This window comes from Geospiza fortis, unplaced genomic scaffold (genome assembly GCF_000277835.1).
Source record: "Geospiza fortis unplaced genomic scaffold, GeoFor_1.0 scaffold95, whole genome shotgun sequence".
Classification (NCBI taxonomy): domain Eukaryota; kingdom Metazoa; phylum Chordata; class Aves; order Passeriformes; family Thraupidae; genus Geospiza; species Geospiza fortis.
This window is the reverse complement of record NW_005054333.1, coordinates 3,563,070-3,581,260: the sequence shown is the minus strand read 5'-3', so window position 1 is coordinate 3,581,260 and position 18,191 is coordinate 3,563,070. Positions and strand designations below refer to the sequence as shown.

The 18,191-nt window shown below is 35.8% G+C and overlaps 1 protein-coding gene across 1 annotated transcript in view; it reads right to left on the bottom strand.

The window, feature by feature from the left end:
* The window catches only part of SKAP2 (src kinase associated phosphoprotein 2), a 190,542-nt gene that overhangs the window by 87,952 nt on the left and 84,399 nt on the right, over positions 1 to 18,191 (bottom strand). The window contains exon 5 of the mRNA XM_031057631.1: positions 7,927 to 8,031. Coding sequence (XP_030913491.1) covers positions 7,927 to 8,031 — 105 coding nt within the window. The remainder of the gene's footprint in view (positions 1 to 7,926; positions 8,032 to 18,191) is intronic.

Sequence of the window (18,191 nt, the reverse complement as noted above, 5' to 3'; positions counted from 1 at the left end):
ATACCATAAAGATTGAATCTACCGTGTGGGAGGTTTTTTGCAAAACCATTCAACAAACCTTTTCATGACACAATTTTTACTTTTCTACTCAAATTTGATCTCAAAATTCACAAATATTAATCTACTGCAAGCTTGCTTTTTTTTTTAAAGGAAACAAACACAAATTCACTGAAATTAATGCCTGGACTGCATGATGTCTGATAGAAAACAGGCCTGGTTTGCTCTTGCTTAAGATCTACAGATTCACTTAGCGCCTCCACAGAAAGTACTAATCAATTAATACACAAAAACAGGAACATGGGAAAAATCTTCTTATGTTCATTAGGATTTGTACACACTTCATGCATGCAATAAATTAAATATGGGCACAAATTCTTAATCACCAATTCAGAGAAAGAAATGCCAATCTTAGCTTGTACTCACACTGGAGGGTTGTACCTTTTTTTTTCCCCAGTAGATTCCTATATCCAGGGGCTTCTAAAGCCTCATCCTTGAGACAAAATATTAATTGCCACACAGACCATTGGTTTAAATAGTTCTGATCTAATCTAAAACAAACAAAACACTATGATTCTGTAGAGCTTTTTCTCCCCAAGACGTTTGTGACCACTACATAGCATATGCTGAAGACAGACCCATTTTTCTGTCGTACATGGTAGATCTCAGGAAGGAAAAGATGCCTCTTGCCTTGAATGCCAAGCAGCATCAATCTGTTGGACTTGGTCTCCTCTGGTACTCACCTCAAGGTGCCACTGGAGTAGCACGAAGCTGTGCTATCATCTGTGAGTGATGCATCTTTCTGGTTCTAGGAGGAAAGGAGTAAGGAGCAGAATGGAAGCTGCCTTACCATTACTGCTTGGCAGGAAGAAAGAGGAATTACAGGGAAATCAGAAGGCAGAAATTCACTCGGTCAAGATAAAGTACCAATAAGGTCCTAAAATCATAATTAACTGCCTCCAAAACCTTCTTGAAAAGCTTATTGCACATCCAAGAGGCAGAAGAAAAACATCTCCTCTTCCTTTAGATGTCAGGTATTTGTGATGCATAAGAACCAAACTAGAAGAACATTAGGCCAACAAGCAATATAACATAAACAGAAAAATCTATTCACTTCAACTTTCTGGGCTTTTTTTAACCACAGTATTGTTATATATCTTGAATAAAATTGTGATCTAATATGAAAAAGAAATGGGTTAAGCAAGTCATTATTTAAGGGTTTTTTTGGTTGATATTGTCTTACATAGTGGTGGAGTATCCATGGCTGTTTTATTAGTGTTCAGTCACTGAAGCAACATAGATGAAATAAAATGAGCAACAAACCATGTCATCTCTCCCATGGGAGAAAGGTAAATGTTAAAAGAACACAGGGGTTTATTGTTTGATGGGAAGTTTTTCATCATGATAATTAGAAGTTCAAACATTTTAGTATCATCAATTTGTACACACTGTTAACCTACACAATGCCATTTTAAACTTTATTGTTGACTTTATTAGGGCCAAAATTTCACTTAAAACTTCTGCTTCCTATCAGAAATTATTCCCTTATGTTCTGTACAAATGGTTTAAATCAAATTTAATTAGATTAGCTTTGCATATTTCACACACACTTTTTTTTTAAACATCTTGCTTCTCCATCTAAGTCATTGCTGCTATATGCACTGGTATGGATCCTACAAACAAACCAGGAAGCAACCAAGCAGTTCAGTTGTTTGTTCTTTTCATAAGGTTTCAAAAGCAGCTACATGTGGAAAGTTATAAAGATTCTATTCAGTCTTCAAAAATATTCACTACATTCATTACAGAGGAAAAAAAATATACTATTATGGACAAAAGAGAGTCAAATGTCAACAGACTGATGGAGGTTAGGGGATGTATTCTCTCCTAGCAAGCAGAATGCAGCACTGCGACAAACTGCCCAAGGGACAGTGCAATTGCACCAGTAGAGATTTTTAGGAAAGATGAGACAGGTGCCCACCAAGAAACATCTCAGGCTGACTGTGGGTGACACATTGATTTCACTCTTAAGATCTCTCCTATTCAACAAGCAGTTGATCTTCTTTACAGCTTTTCACAATTTCAACAAAGTTGGCACCCTATTCTCATGTGTTAAACAAACAGAGAAGAGGGAATTGTGTCTGGGAATTTACACTCATATGGTTGGTCCCACATGTACCAATATCCTTAAAAAACAGAATTTAAAAAAAAAAGCTTCATATTTTAAGTTCCTCTTCAGTATGCTTTACTTTTCACTGTGTTCCATCAGCTTGTAAAAGATTGTATTCTGGACAACATCTAAACTGTCCATAAATGACTCAGCCTAAATTTGTTATTTTTTGATACATTGTTCCTCTGACAACCTCAGCACACCACATCAGGAATTTTAGACTTCAATCCTTCTGCTTAAGACTGTGCTACTAATTAAAATTCATTATGTTGAAAGCAACATTTTTGATCATCGTATTACCTTTCTCAGACAAAAATGCAGAAGCATAATCCCCTTCAAAATTCTGACAAGAACTAGCATCCCCTCAAATAAAGTTAGCATGCCAAAGTCAAGTCTTTATGCATTTTCCACATGATGGGCTACTGCCCTCCTGCCAGTGCTTAGTAGGAGCATAAAGTAGAAGCCACCTTTTCTCACTGAAGATCAGCTGTCCAAGTAAACCTAGATCTTACTTCCCCTCAATATGACCTTTTTTATTCAATCTTGAATATTAAAAGAAATATATGGAATAATAAAGTACCTGATTTTCCGCCTTCAATGAGATCTACCTATGAGAAAACCATGACAAGAAGTTTCTCATTCCTTTGAATGGCTGTAATGCACTTAAGTTTGTCCCTGTCTCTCCAATACTCAAAGCAAGCAACTAATCTCCTACAATAACTCGGGTAAATTTCCAATGCTGTCATCCCCAAGACAACCAAACATCCTCTCTATGTACCTTATTACGTTACTAAAGAGTGGTATACCAAGACAAGACTGGAGGGATAAGAAGGGCAAAAGGAGAAAGGACAGAAATTCCTAGTTGTATTTTCCATTCTCCAACCTTTGATAGCTTAGTTGCTAGCAGTGCTTAACTAAGGAACAGTTTTTGCTTTAATACAGTGCCTCAAAAATAAACTCAGTACGAACGTAGTTGCAGGAAGTGGGAAAACATTTGTGTGTATGCACAAAGATAAAACCTTACACTGAACTCTACCAGCCTTCTTCAGTGACAGTATTCAAATGAGTAGGCCTAACAAATCGGAAAAATAAGGGGGGAAAAAAGCTTAATCAGTATTTGTATTTGAGACTTAACATGTAAAAAGAAACAGCATGCAAAATTCAGTCACACAATTTTTCATTCTCACTTGATCAATCAAACTGCAAAACGTGATGCTCATATTAAGTAAATACTATATATCGTGTAAAATAGTTTACTCCAGCCTGCAAAGACTTGTATAGAACTTTTCCAAAGAAACTACATGAAAACAAAGTGCTGATGCCTGTTGCTTCATCTAAAAATTATAGCAAGAAAATCATGTTGCAGGAGCAATAAATTTTGCTGGTTTTCAAGACTGCGCTTTGACGACAAACAGTTAAAGCACAACCCTTTCATTTACTCTTTTTCCTCAAAGGTCTCCAAGTGACCAGTTTTGCTTGCTCCAGCCCTACCTTCCTCCACTTTAACTATGGGGAAATTTAATAAGAGATTCTCAGACTGTTTAAAAATTTTCTACTAAAAAGCATATTTTATTCATAAGCCATAGCCAAATGTGATAATCTGAAGAACATACAAGTCCCCAGACACATTTTTAGTACTTCTTTCATCCTTACCTTCTCAAGGCAACATTTCTAGACCTTCCATGGAAATGGCGATGATCTAAATTATTTCATCACACCATTCACTGTGATCTTTTAGATCCAGTAATTATCCAATTACACACTCCCTGCAGAGCCAAAGTGACATGTCTTCCTCAGAGGTCCAGTTACAAAGTCAAAGTTTGGTCCTTTAATATTAGTGACATTTCTTACTATAAAATCAGGTTACCATACCATAAACCAAAAAAAGAAAAAATATTTTTATATATTATAAAAGAAGATTATTTTATTTTTTTATATATTATAAAAGAAGATTACAGTGTTATTAAACAGGAAAGTTTAAGCCTGACATTCAACCTCCATTTAACAACTAGGAAATTTGAAAATTAAATGAAAAACAGTAACTTTTGTCCCATTTACTTCTCAACCAAAAGTAAGTTTGTTTCCAACTTGAAAGAAAATCTTGGTATTTCAATTTTAAAGTATTTTGGTGTGCTTTGGTTTTTAACTAATCAAGACATATGTATTTCCCAGTGCATATATTCTTCAATACGCAGATGGAAGGGGAGTAAGAAATTACAAGACATAACATTGTTATACAATGTACTATACAAAAACCTGTCATTTAAGTTGCAAGAAACCTAGTCATCAATAAGTGAAAAAATACCTCGCTCAAAAATCAATTATGTTGAGTCTTTTGTATAGAGAAGTAGTACACCTTTCAGGCAACTGGTATTAATGAGCAGACATGGCTATAGAATCTCCATCTATTTTTCTGACAAAGCTGTGACTACTCCAGTCTCTCATTGAAATTCCATTAATCTGGTGCACCAAGGACCAATGCGAAAATCAAAACTCCATCTAACCCTTTATCAGCTCACAATAACCTACAAGTGAACTCTGCCTGTTAGCATACAGCAAGTTATGATTTTGCTATCAATCAGGCTGTTAGCCAATAAAAAAAAAAATCAAGTTAAGACCAGAGTGCCTGGCTGTGCTGTTTTGTTTGGTCTGTCTTGTTTTTCAGTTTGTTATTTTGTTTGGGGGTTTTGTTGTGTTTTATCCCTCTTCCAATTTCTGTAGGGTGTCTGGACATGTAAGCCCATGCATCATTCTCTTTCATTGTGATTTAATTGCTGCCAGCAATCAAGTCAAAGCATCACTGAAGTGTGCTTGAATTTCATTAGATGATATAACTTATGCTACTTTCCTACAGTACCTAATAAACCATAAAGAAACCAAAACACATATGGCTTGAGGGAATAACTGGAAAATTAGGTGGCCATTTGGGAACTGAGTGAACTTTTGAACCAGAGGAACAGAGAAAAAGAAATATTAAAAGGAAAGACAGACTTAGAATGCACACAGAGACGTGGGGGTTTGACCTTTTCAGTACCTAGAAAATTACATTAGCATTATGAAAAATACATATCATGTTTAGAGTTTATAATCCATCAAAGTTTAGATACTTTGTTAGTGCCTACCATAAGGTAAAAGTCAAAAGGACAACATAACAATCAGATTTGACAAAAGGCCTTTAGGTGACCTGTGCTAATTTAGTTATCCCATACTTATTGTTAAATGGATTATCCCTCTTGTAATTAATACACCATTAGACAAAGGTCACACAAAAACTCCAGGATTTTACAATGACTGTAACATACACATAATACACTAATTCTTTATCTGTTACCAAGCATGTGCCTTCACAAATTATGTTTTGACAGTAATGACGCAAAGTCAAATTGCGACACTTTGGCAAGTCATACAAACCTTGCAGCCTAACTCAAGTATATAAAGAGAAATGCCTTGGGGCTTTTTAGCAGAAAATATATGCAGAAGGTTTTACATAAAAATAGAAATGGACTCAAACATAAATAAAAACCACCTCAATTCGGTTACCTACAGATAGGGCCTTCTGTTAATGCTGAGAGCCTTGATCCTACACAAATCAGGTTTTAGATCTGTACAGAGCCCTGCTGAATTGAACTGGTAATTATACAAAATCAAACATCTACAGACCATCTTACAGACCCAGTTCCTTGAGTAGGATTTAAATATTGAACATTAACAGACCACTAAAAAACTAAAATACAGTATTAAGCTTCAAGAAACCCATTTATGCCTATTAGAACTGAAACAAATGGCACCTCTGGGGATCAATCCACCTCTTATAAGATTTTCCCAACATACATTTTCATACACAGGCTAGGTGGCTAGACTGGAATGATGGATTATATATATCAAAATCAAAACGGTCTTAGAATGACACATTAGACATTCAAAGAGAAAAAGAGGAACATTGTATACTCCAATAAATTAAGTATTTACAGATCAGAATTTATCACCTTTTCTCAAATTTTCTTCGTGTTACCCTCCCACTAGGTAATTAAAGAGGATTTATCATAAAATACAGAAAGACCAGCAAGGTAAAATCGCCTCAAATATAAAAGAATCGTACCCTCTATATTTCTACCTAAACTGGTATGAATTAGTCAAGATATTGTTGAGCAGCTATTATACCTCCTCTCATAACTTCCAAAACAGGCTAAAAATTAATCATCCATCTGTACAAATTCATACAGTATTTCACATACTCTTGCATCAGCATTCTCCAGCTGTTCGTTATTTAGGTTATGAACGTTATCACTTTTCTCTTGATTAACTGTTTTGAAACAATTCTATAATCATACCTCCTATTAAATAGTCATATAATTTTGTCACATACCCTTTATGCAATCAGTACCATGTTATTAAGTTATAATTAGAAATAATGATAAGATTATGTTTGTAAGCAAAAATAAATACACAGAAAGTTGCATTCATCTGTAGTTTTGAAAATTAGCTTGTGTTTTCTAAAAGCCATACTCAATTTGACTGATAATTACATTTCAACCAGAGAGCAAAAAGGCCTAGTTTTACTTTTTTAGTAGAAGGTCACACTGCCAACATGCAATAAGCTCAATATTAAAAAAAAAAAAAAAAGTGTGATTATTATTGTTATACATTTTACAGAGTTCTGGACATAAAAAAAACCCGCATTATTCTGAATCAGTGGTTAGAAGGTTTATCACTTATGCATGTACTTGACTTATCCCTGTTCTGCAATAGACATAATTTTATACCTCATAAAAGCAATTTATGTTTCCAAAGGGAATAATCTGGATAATATAAAATGTGGAGTGCTACATTGCAGGAAGCATATTTTCATTCAGCAATTGTATTTTGAGATGGAGCTCCACAGTTTGATCATCATATCATGTCAGAAAACATCATTCATTAGTAAGTCTATCTAACTTCCAGTGCCACAAATTAATATACATCATTAATTTATTTGTACATATATTTAATTTACTGCCATATATTATCCACAGAAGATGTTTATATTATGTATACAATAAACTAATCTCAAAAATATGGACACTATGCTAAAGCAAGCTTGTTAACTGTTGAAATATTCAATTGTTCATGTCTTCAGAACAGTCACATTTAGCATTGAACTTAATGAATACAAAATAAAACAACATGGAAAACAGCTATGAACCATGGACTTTTCCTAAATGCAAACCCAAACTTAAAATTTATATTAAAAAACATTGTACAAAACACTGTCTTAATGGAAGGAAACACTGTAGGAATAATTAATTTAATATTTTATGAACCTATTCTGCATGGAGTTTGCAGAAAAATATCAATCACATAAACTGTTTCATTATTTATTAGATAAATAATACATTAAGCCATTAAGTAGCAAAATAAAATTAAGCAAGAATCTGATAATGTTGAATTAACAAACAATTTGTTACTACAAATATTCACATTGGTTTAGCCACTGATCTATCTTTAAAAACATATGTATCTACAGAAGATGCTTTGTTATCAAAAAAACGCAAGTTGAGAAACACTGTGTAAATTTGAGACAGCTTCACTATGCTCTAGGACCACTAGAGAGAGCTCTTCAGTTCCTTTAAAGGTTCTTGTAAAGGTAAGAAAAGTGTTCAGCTGTGCTGCTTATCTGTTTATCTGTTTTCCAGGGTTAACATTTGCATCACGAGGATCTGATTATATCAGCTCATAGCAAACTGGCAAATCTAGTAATTTGTAAGGTAAACAGCGTCACATACCATCAGAAGGGGCTTCATCCTCTTTATCATATCGGTCAGATGCTATTGAGACGCTATCAGGAGGCGAAGAAAGAGAGTTCTCTGACTCTTCCTCATCTTCCAGCTCTGTAAAAGTCAATACACATTTCTAGTGAAAAAGCTTATCACACAAACACACAGAAAAAAAGTATTTCCAATAGCAAGGAGGATATTAATTCCTATCTGGAACTGAAAAAGTCCTGTTTCTCATGGACACTGGCAGGCTCCAGCCCAGCTGTGAGCAATGCCATTCTAGGGTTACCTTCTGACCTGATGTGTGAATGCTGCTGGAGCGGTTTCCCTAAACGCTGTCATATAATGAACCTGCTCCCAGCATTGCACAGCTGGCAGCTTCTCACGAGGGGGGAAAGAAACACCACAGCAAAGAGGCAGGAAAGAGAAAACATTGGCAGAAGGAATAAAGGAGAGCACCAGGCTCTGAAGTTCTGCCTGTCCTAGTGCGGGATGGAGCTGCAGCAATTTCCCTCCCAGGAAATGCCTAACTACTGTTGGCAGCAGTGACCTCTGCCTGCTTTTACTTTTCTTAACTGTAATTAGGCACTGCCTTGCAAAACTCTGTGTGTATTCCTCCCATGAAACTAGAAGTGGAATAGCCTCCTGGCAGCACCTGGTATCAACCTGTGGCTTAATGCAGCATTCTGTAAATTAATTTCTTGCCCAACTGAGAGCCCTGCTACAATAGATACAAAATCTACATTATCAGTTAATCTGATGCACTTTGATCAGTGTCATGCATAAGCAAGAAGGTCTAGAAAGGATACAGTGAAATCAATATTAGTTGAGGCTTTCACCTAATTAGGCAAAAAATAACTTCTTCCTGAAACTCAGCATATTTTCTCAGATATGTTTAACACATCTAGGCAAAGAAGAGGGGGGAAAATAACAAACTACATTGCTCCTAAAAAAAACCCAAATCAAGTATTTGTGAAGGAGAAAAAGCTAAATATGACAAAAATCATCAGACCAGAATCCTACAGTTGATGCTCCAATAGATTAAATAGCCCTCAAAATTCTTGAAAATCATGTAACACTAAATTGTTCAAGCATTGCCTTTTGCTATATACAAACACAAAAGGCTTTCCAGAGACATCCAAATATCCTTCTCTATTTATGTGTTCCCTTTTGGAGCACTGTATCAGAAAACTAATTTATAAGAATCCAAAATAAACCCATGCATAGTGAAAATATTCTTCTTCACAGGTGCAGAAGTTACATTCATCAGTAGGACAGCCTAACCATGGCTGAGTTTTACCCCTTCCAATTTAATAATGGAAATACACGGAAAATTCAGAGACGATGACAGAAAGCTCCATGACTGTTTGTAAAAAGCAGCAAGCTTTCCATGCAGTTAAAACAACAATATCTGACTTTATTTTTGCTGGAGCTCTTCTACATTCAAAGGTTGTTAAACACTAGCTAGGCTTTCCCTTCATTGATTTAGTATGCTTTTCTTAGGAAAGCTTCCTCCCGAGCTCCCATGCCATTTAACAACTGCTCTGAATCTGAACCTGACTCCAACCTATTTTTGACACAGTCCTCTCCAAGTAGCACTCCAGTCATCGTGTTAATCTGATCAAAATATTTGCACTTCATCACACCTGTCAAACCAATCAAAAGTAAATTATTTCTCTCTAGAACTCACCTCTTCCTCCAAACAGAAAAACACAGAACAGATAGAACATGAACAGAAAATATTATGCCTTATTTATAACCAGCATGATCATCTTTTACACTTAGATTCCAGAGAGCAGGTGACTGTCTCTCTTTGCCTATATATATTTGTATTAGATTATACACTCCATCTAAAAAGAGCAAACACGATATAATGGCAAAATTCCATTCCATTCCAAAAGTTCCACTGTTTTCCTGTCCTAAACTTTTACTAGTATGCATAGAATATATGTGTATGTGCAAGCCCTGGTTGTCAATCAAAAATGTCTTCTTATTAGCTATGCATAAACATGTCATCATTGAACCTTCATGAAAGCGCCAGCCTAAATTTAAAATATTATTTCTAGAAGAAAACAATTCCAGAAACACCACACTCCAGCACACATAATTCATGAGCTGAATGGCAAACCTTAGCATATTTGAATGAATAAGACTTGTGGATGACAAGTAGGTGAGTATATATGTAGAAAAAAACATCTCCAGTGGACTTTGTCCCACTCAGCAACACATAATTCCTTACGTAAGTTTGCAAAGTTGCATTGTTACCTTGCTCTTCCACTAAGTCACCATACTACCATTTTCCAATTACACTTAGGATTTCAAATTCAGTAAACATTTGTGCTTTACTTTCATATAAAAGCCAGATGACCTAGAAACAAGGGAATTTTTAATACATACATACATATTTAGGGCATACCATACATGTACCTATCATTGTGCTGGTTTGACTTTGATAAAGTTTTTTCACAGTAGCTCGTATCAGGCTGTGTTTTGGATTTGTGCTAAAACCAGTGTTGATAAAACAGGCATGTTTTAGTTACTGCTGAGCAATGCTTACAGAGTCAACACCTTTTCTTCCTCTCACACCACCGCAACAGTGAGTGGGCTGGGGTGCACAAGAAGTTGTGAGGGGACACAGCCAGGACAGCTGACCCCAACTGACCAAGAGAATACTCCACACCATAAGATGCCATGCTCAGCATATAAAGCTGGTGGAAAAAGAAGGAAGTGGGAGACACTAAGAGTGATGATGTTTGTCTAAATCACTGTTACTTGTGATGAAGTCCTGCTCTCCTGGAAATGGCTGAACACCTGCCTACCCAGGGCAAGTGATGAATGAATTCCTTGTTATGTCTTTCTTCTGTGTACAGCTTTTGCTTTACCTATTATACCAACTTCATATCAACCCACGAATTTTCTCACTTTTACCCTTCTGATTATCTCCTCTATCCCAGCAGGAGCAAATGAGTGAGGGACTATATGGGCTATAGTTGCCGTGTGGCACGAAAATCATGACACAGTTATATACTGTATTTGAAACAACAAAAACCATAGCAACACTGAATTTGATTCATAATAAAACAAGTTTCGGGTTTATGTCTAGAATATACAAATTCAAAAAGCTCTTAAAACAAAACAGCAAAAAAATAAAAGTGTTGAGAGTATTATGAAGAAAGAAATTACACACTCAGTGCTTTACATTTGTAAAAGCATTCTCTAGATTTTAAATCCTAAAGAAGGATTGAAGACTTCCATGAAAAAAGCCCTCACTGAGAAAGACACTCAGAACCAAAATATAAATCCTATGTCATACAATACTACATTCAGGTATCCACACTTTACATGAAAAATAAGGAGAATAGGTGGCAGACTCTGGAAAGAGGTACAAGCAACCCACACACATGCAAGACTAGATTAAACAAAAAAATCCTCCATTTTTTATTTTAGAGTAAAGAAAAAGAGTAGCAAATAAATAATAGTTTTCATCAATTTCTATTATACACTGAAAAATACAATTCTTCAATAATCCAATTTGTACAGAAAAACTGCAGGCATTTCAATAAGAAAGCTGACTCATTGTGCTCTGGAGTTTTAACAGGCAACATTTCACAATGTGTTTATGTACTGGTATAAAAGAAGGATTGCTCTCTGGTATCAACCTTGGGGTTCTTGCCTCCTAGCTCTGCCAGGGTTAAAAGATATCTTAGGACTGTATTCTGTTAATACACAAAGATATTGCTCCTGACAGCTCACAAAGAGGCTTCCTGTTGATCCTATGTAGTCTCCTACGTTCCCACTCTGAGCAATCTCTGCCCTTTCTCCACTTTACATGCTCCTCCATCAAAATGCTGCATTGAAGTTTATACTGCACCTATGGAGTAAGAGCAGTCAGAATTGCATTTGAAGCTCCATGTGTTACTCCTGAAACAGTCAGAGGAGTCAGTGTTGAGCAGCACAAACCACTATTCTCTTCAGGTGCCAAGTATCTAAAAATACACCCAAAAAGCATCAATAAATTAAAGAAAAGCATTCAACTTGCACTTATGTAATAGAAAACCGAACTACAAAGCAACAATGGGCATCAGGTAAATGTATTCAATACAATTTGCAGGCATAATTGAAAGCATTGCTGCCTAATCAAACATCTAAAAGCAAAGCATGCTCAAACAAAATGTCTATAGACTCATTAGTTGGCAGCCATTCTATTACAATCACACATAATGTCAGTAGTGCCTTGAACCCATGCCAATGACAACAGCATAAATTTTGCATCTCATTTCTGTGGTCATAAAATTAATGACCAGTTTAAAAATACTTCTTTGCAAAAGTTATTGCCTAAAGAAATGACATGACTGTGTCCCTGTTATGCAGCCACAAGTATAATCATGGAGTTGATGCTCATTAATATAGTTTCTTGTTTCCTCAGAATATCATGATTTATCTGGAAGTTGGGGAAAAAATAGGTTAATTAAAGGTAGATATTTAACAGTCACAATAACAAAAATATGTACGTGAACTGACCCTATTCTCTAGTTTCTGCAAGTTAAACTAATCTCCTACAGGTTTGATAGCAGAATCAATATTTTATGATGTCTAAAAAAAAAAAAACCATACAATGTCATTCCTTATTAAATGCTACGTTTTCCATTACAGCTTATTTATTGATTCAGGAAATAATGCATACCAAAGGGTAAGTTTACTACATTAGGAATGGAACATAAAACAAACTCTCTTCATTGTAACAAGGGCTGTACTTCAGTTCCTATCCGTTGTTCTGAAGACTTCCAACAAATTTAGTTGGTACAATATAATGAGTAGAACCATATTACATTGTAAGAATTTAGCTTTTAAAAAATCCAGATTTTTTCCCCCAATAATTCATTTTCTTCTTCAACATTGAGATTATAACAAAGAATTCCTAAGCATTAAAGATACTGTTTCCACCACTTATTTTGAAAAAGAGCAAGCAAGATGTTTCAGCCAATGCCTCTGAAAGAAACTTGATAGCTCACATCCTCAGATAACTAAACACTTTCAATTTATTTCTTAAAATGTCTAGACAGAATGATGCATTAAAACTGCTCAAGTATAAGAGAAATAAAACAACTCAGGAAAATAAAAAGACATGTAGGTCAAACCACCCTGCTTCTTGCCATTTCAGAAGGTCCCAAGTCACAGCAGGTGGAAATCAGTTCATCCTGTCCAATCTCTGCTGCAGTAAGAACCCATGAAACAAAGGACTGGATGAAGCCATCAAGCAGACCAATCAAGGTTCTCACTACTCAGTTTTTCATAAGAACAAGTAGACAAAGCTGCTTTCAAGCTGGCAGGGGTATACTTTAGCCCCTTGATAGGGGCATCCTTTATTTTTAAGATGTTACTGACCCAATCCACCAGTCATCCTGCAAGACTGGATTCTTCTGACAATCAGTTTTTCAATGCATGCCGTGCCATGCAGTATGCTCCAACACACTCATTCCTGAAGGGCCTTCTAGGGTCCCCTATTAACATGATGATTTTTAAAGGCTTGTTTTGTAAAGGTCAAGTAGAAACTCTTTAACAGCTAATTCTTAAAACAATACAGAAACAACATTAAGCGTGCAAGCAAATGTGCTTCAAGCAAGAAAAGCAACTGCAACTTTTGCTTGATGAGTTCTCTCTTATGATCTGTAGTTGTAACTTCTTTCTTAAGATCTCATTCTTATGATGCATATCAGGCCAAAACCATTTTGTGCTGCACTGGTATGTCATGTTACTTGAAATTGCACTTGGTGCGGACACTTCACAGATAACAGCTGTGTGTAGCTGAAAGGGACAACACAGTGACGTGCCTACAGTGAGACCTCCCAGACTTCTGGGACAGAGTGGTATTTGGCACACTTTTAATAATGGTCTCTCCAGAAATAAGTCATGATGATCCTCAAAGAAGTGGGTAACAACTAAGCCATATCTTTCCCATTTATGGTTAAATACTAACCATGTATTTATGCTCTTGACTAAAAAGTTCAAGTGCGTTAAAATATAGAACTTGCGTGCACATGCAGCTCTGGTGACCACAAGATACTGACTCCATTTCTGAAGTCCAAAGGGACTTCTACTTGCTGCCATTTCCTGAAAAAGAGTGCACAGAGGGGGAAAAAAATAAAAAGGAAATATGACCCCTGTACAAAAACAGAAAAGAAAAAATACAAAATCAAATCCTTTGCATATAGTGCTACTCTAACAGCTTGACTATTTCCAGGAAGGAGAGGTCTCAGGCTCCAGACACACTCTGCTCTGCCAAGAGCCAGAAGCATCTGAGTCATCTAAAGGTTTCTTACAGGTGCTCCCCATAATTACACTGTGAATAACACCAGTGCTCTAGGGACACAGTTTTGCCCTCTATTATGTTACAGTGAAATAAAAACAAAAGTGGACCATCATCAGTTTTTATCAGAGTGAAAATGCTAGTTAGAAAATGTCATGTCATCCTTTTCTGCATAATTTAGTGCTGCAGATCACATACGAGGTGCAACGAGTGCTTTCTGGGGAACTGGTTCTGCAAATTCCCATAGTATGACTCGATTTGGCTAGTACTTCTGGTGTCTCACTTTCAACATTGAGCCAAAATATTTTGTGAAAAGTGAGTAAAAATATGTATTTTACTAAAATAAATGCATAGAACAGATGGCAATTGAACTTCAAACACAAATACAGCTTCTAGAGCTTAGGGTGCTTCTGCCAACTTTAGCACTATTTTTAGCACAAATTGAAAACAAGGTTCTTTTAACTAAACATTTTGGCAGTCACAGTATTGATTCAATTAATCTCAAAACAGAGAAATGCCAAAAACTTTATTAAGTCAGAATCTTTGACAAAGTTGAGACTTTTATAATGTTAGTGGAATATTAGTCTTACCAAAAAAATGAACCAAATTTTGTATGCAGATTACCTTTGTTTTCAAGTTTTTTTCCCAATTCTAAGATCTAGAACAGGTCGCTGAGTGCGACTACAGCTTTTTAGTTTTGCTTAAACTGCTTAAATAAACAGTTAAATATTTCAAATTAAAAGGAAAAAAAGCAGCAGTGTCTAAGAGAAAGACATTTATACAGAGCTCTTCAATTTAACAATAAAATGGATACAATAAATGTCTAATAACTTAAAAAATAAAATCTGATGAAAGACCAGTGGATTGGATATAAATATAATTGTACATTTTTGGTCATAAGAACAACATGGACTTTCTTTATCCATAAATTAACAACACACTTAACTGTAAAAGTCAGTGTTAAATCAGGCAACACATCACACACAAAAATTAAATTTTTTCCCATACAATTAATTTTGTGTCTTTCACTTGCACATGTACCCACTTCTCCTAAAAAGCTTCAATTTTTTTCAGCCTATATAGACAAAAAGATGCTTTTGTCAGCATATTTACTGACCTGACAGACAACATCAGAAGGCTTCTTTCTAGGAAGATTCAAGAAAGTCCTCAAATTCATGAATCTGGTTGCAAAGAAATATGTATGCACTTTCTGAGAGAGATGCACATGGGTGATCATAGTTTTAAGGAGCCTGGTTCTACTTGCACACATGCTCTTCAATTACTTTTTTACTGTTATTCTTTCACACCTCCTTGCTTTATCCTTATGGATAGGCAAGATTCTGTATGGTATTGGCCAAAACCCACAAAACAAGAGTTTACAAATAGTTAGTCAAACCTGCTAGTCACTACGTGCAAAGTCAGTGGGACTTCAAAAATGTTCAGTGATGAAAGAGAGTGGAGTGGAAAGTATGTACACAACACATCCTTGTGGAACAACTCACAAGCTGAAGGAGACGCTGTTTGAGAGTGGAGTCAAATATCATTACGTCCTACAGGAAGTATATGAATTTTGAAAGTGCTAATCCACTTCTTTCAGCCTCCAAAAATACTTCTGGATGCCTCTGAAAGGATGACAGGTCACAACTCACAAGATTCTTGAAAACAGCTGATGTAGTATAACTACTATATCATGACAATATACCATGACAGCATGTACCATTCTTCACCTTCTCTTTCAGCTAAAACAGAGATTATTTTATTTACATTTTAAAAATGGAGTGACTGCTACCACAAAAGCAAGAATAGTAAATATGGAGTTTAAATACACACAGAAGTTTTTATTCTTCCTAGCTTGTTTCAGGGTAGTTTCCAAATTCCTGCTCCCACACCTCCTTTTTTTCCTAAAATATATTATCCTTTTTTCACCTTATACGTTGATGTCTTTCTTCTTTCTCTGGAGGGGGTGGAACTGACCATCACAGCCTTCTGAGTTTTCAATACTTTCCAAATTTTCCATTTTTCAAATGTCTAGGTGTGCAGAGAGGTATGAAAATGGGCACAAAAGTTGACCTCCCTCAGCTGCTGCCACTGCTTTGTTGCACTAGGAGCTGGCCAAGAATCTGACTGCTTATCTCCATGTGAGTCCTTTGTTCTACACCTACAAAAGTCATGCCTAATTTGTACAGTCCTAAAGTAAGAATGACACAACCAAATAAAGTTTAGCATACACTTCTTGAACTCTGGACATTACACCAACAACTCATACCACTGATTCACATTCCCTTAAATAATTTGCAAGTAAGTGCAGGCTCCTATTTCTTGTAAGTTTTTTTATTCTCCTGCATGCAGCAAATGCACATTAATTTGGAGGGATGCGTCCTTGTTTGCAGAAAACAATGGTATAACTTTAATTTTATTGAAAAATACTGAAAATTAAGGTGTGAGTGTTCACAAGCCTCAGCATTTTTACATAGTTCTACAATCTGAACCAGAGAGACATCACGAGAATTTTTTACAAGACAATATATCCTGATTAAGAATCAAATGTACTCTAATAAAAAGAATAAGACTGAACATAATTTTCACAGAAATCACAGCAAGTTATGCAGTAACAATTACAGACTATACAAATCAAATCATCCATTTTGCTAGAGATAATGAAATCTCATTTTTGTTAATAATTTGTTGAACTGGAAAAGAAATTCTGAATCAAATTATCAATGAAGAAAGTAAATAGACTAGAATTTTCTTGACCTTCAAATTACACAAAGCAGTAAATGCAAACTCTGCTTTTTGTAGGCAACTCTTACACTTATTACAGAGTCAGAGCCTCAGGAAGTTATTAAATCTTCAAAAACGTGCTCTCTCAAAGTAAGATAGGTCCGCAATGAAACAACCACCCCACCTAATTTTATGTTAGTAATTTTCTTAATAAAATAACATTTTACTTTCCCTCACTCAGTTCTGGTGGACAGGGAGGATAAGAGGAAAACTACATTTTATCTTCTGTAGCGGTGCTGAGCGGTAATATAAAAAAAATAGCAAATTACTGTGATACAATTTTTAAACAATCACACAGTTGGAGTTTACAGAATCTTGGCAATCTTGAATCTTTGGGAAGTTTCAAGTTGCACTGTCCCTTTCAATTGAACTGTTATGGCTACATAACTTGATTTAAACAGGCATAAGAAATGTATGAACTTGTTGTGCCTTGTTACAACATTATTTGCCTAATATGACTTAACATATTTTCACTTTCTCAGGAGGCACGCTGCAGCCTACACATTTGAACCTCCTTGTCCAGAAACAGACACTTCTTCAACCACTGTAAAAAGTGAAGCTTTGCATAGGCTTTTTTGACCTCGCACTGTGACCCTCATACCAGCATCCACAGGCTATAGGTCATGACCTCAAGAATTAGCATCATGGAAATAAGAGCCCTTCCAGGTTTAGTTACAGAACAGAACACTGTAGCAACAAACCCCTCAGTCTTCTCTAAACCGAACTCTGCAGCTTTGTTTAAACTCCACCAGAAGACAATAGATAACCCACACTTCAGTTTTCATTACTCGCACACTAAATCATCTCCTCTCCAGCTAAAGGTCTGAGCTCCCGCTGCACTATGAAAACATTCATTCAGTGTGGATCGAAAGCCAATATCATATTGCCACGAGATGATCCTATTAAAAGGTTAAAGAAACATCACTATGGAATTGAAGACTTTTGCAACGTAAGAAAAAAGGCTGAAATAAGTAACCTCTGCTAAAATTCTATCTCCTAAGCAGGCTACTTTGCATTCACTTCCTCTGGAAAAAAAAACCGCACGTCACATGGTCTTTCGCAAGGCTGCACTCTTGCTAACAAAGCTCCATTTATACTAAATTTATAACAAATAAGCTCCATAACGAGCTGCATTATAGATTAAATCCCGAGCTACGTTTGCAGCCGAGTGTTTCCATCGGTGAGC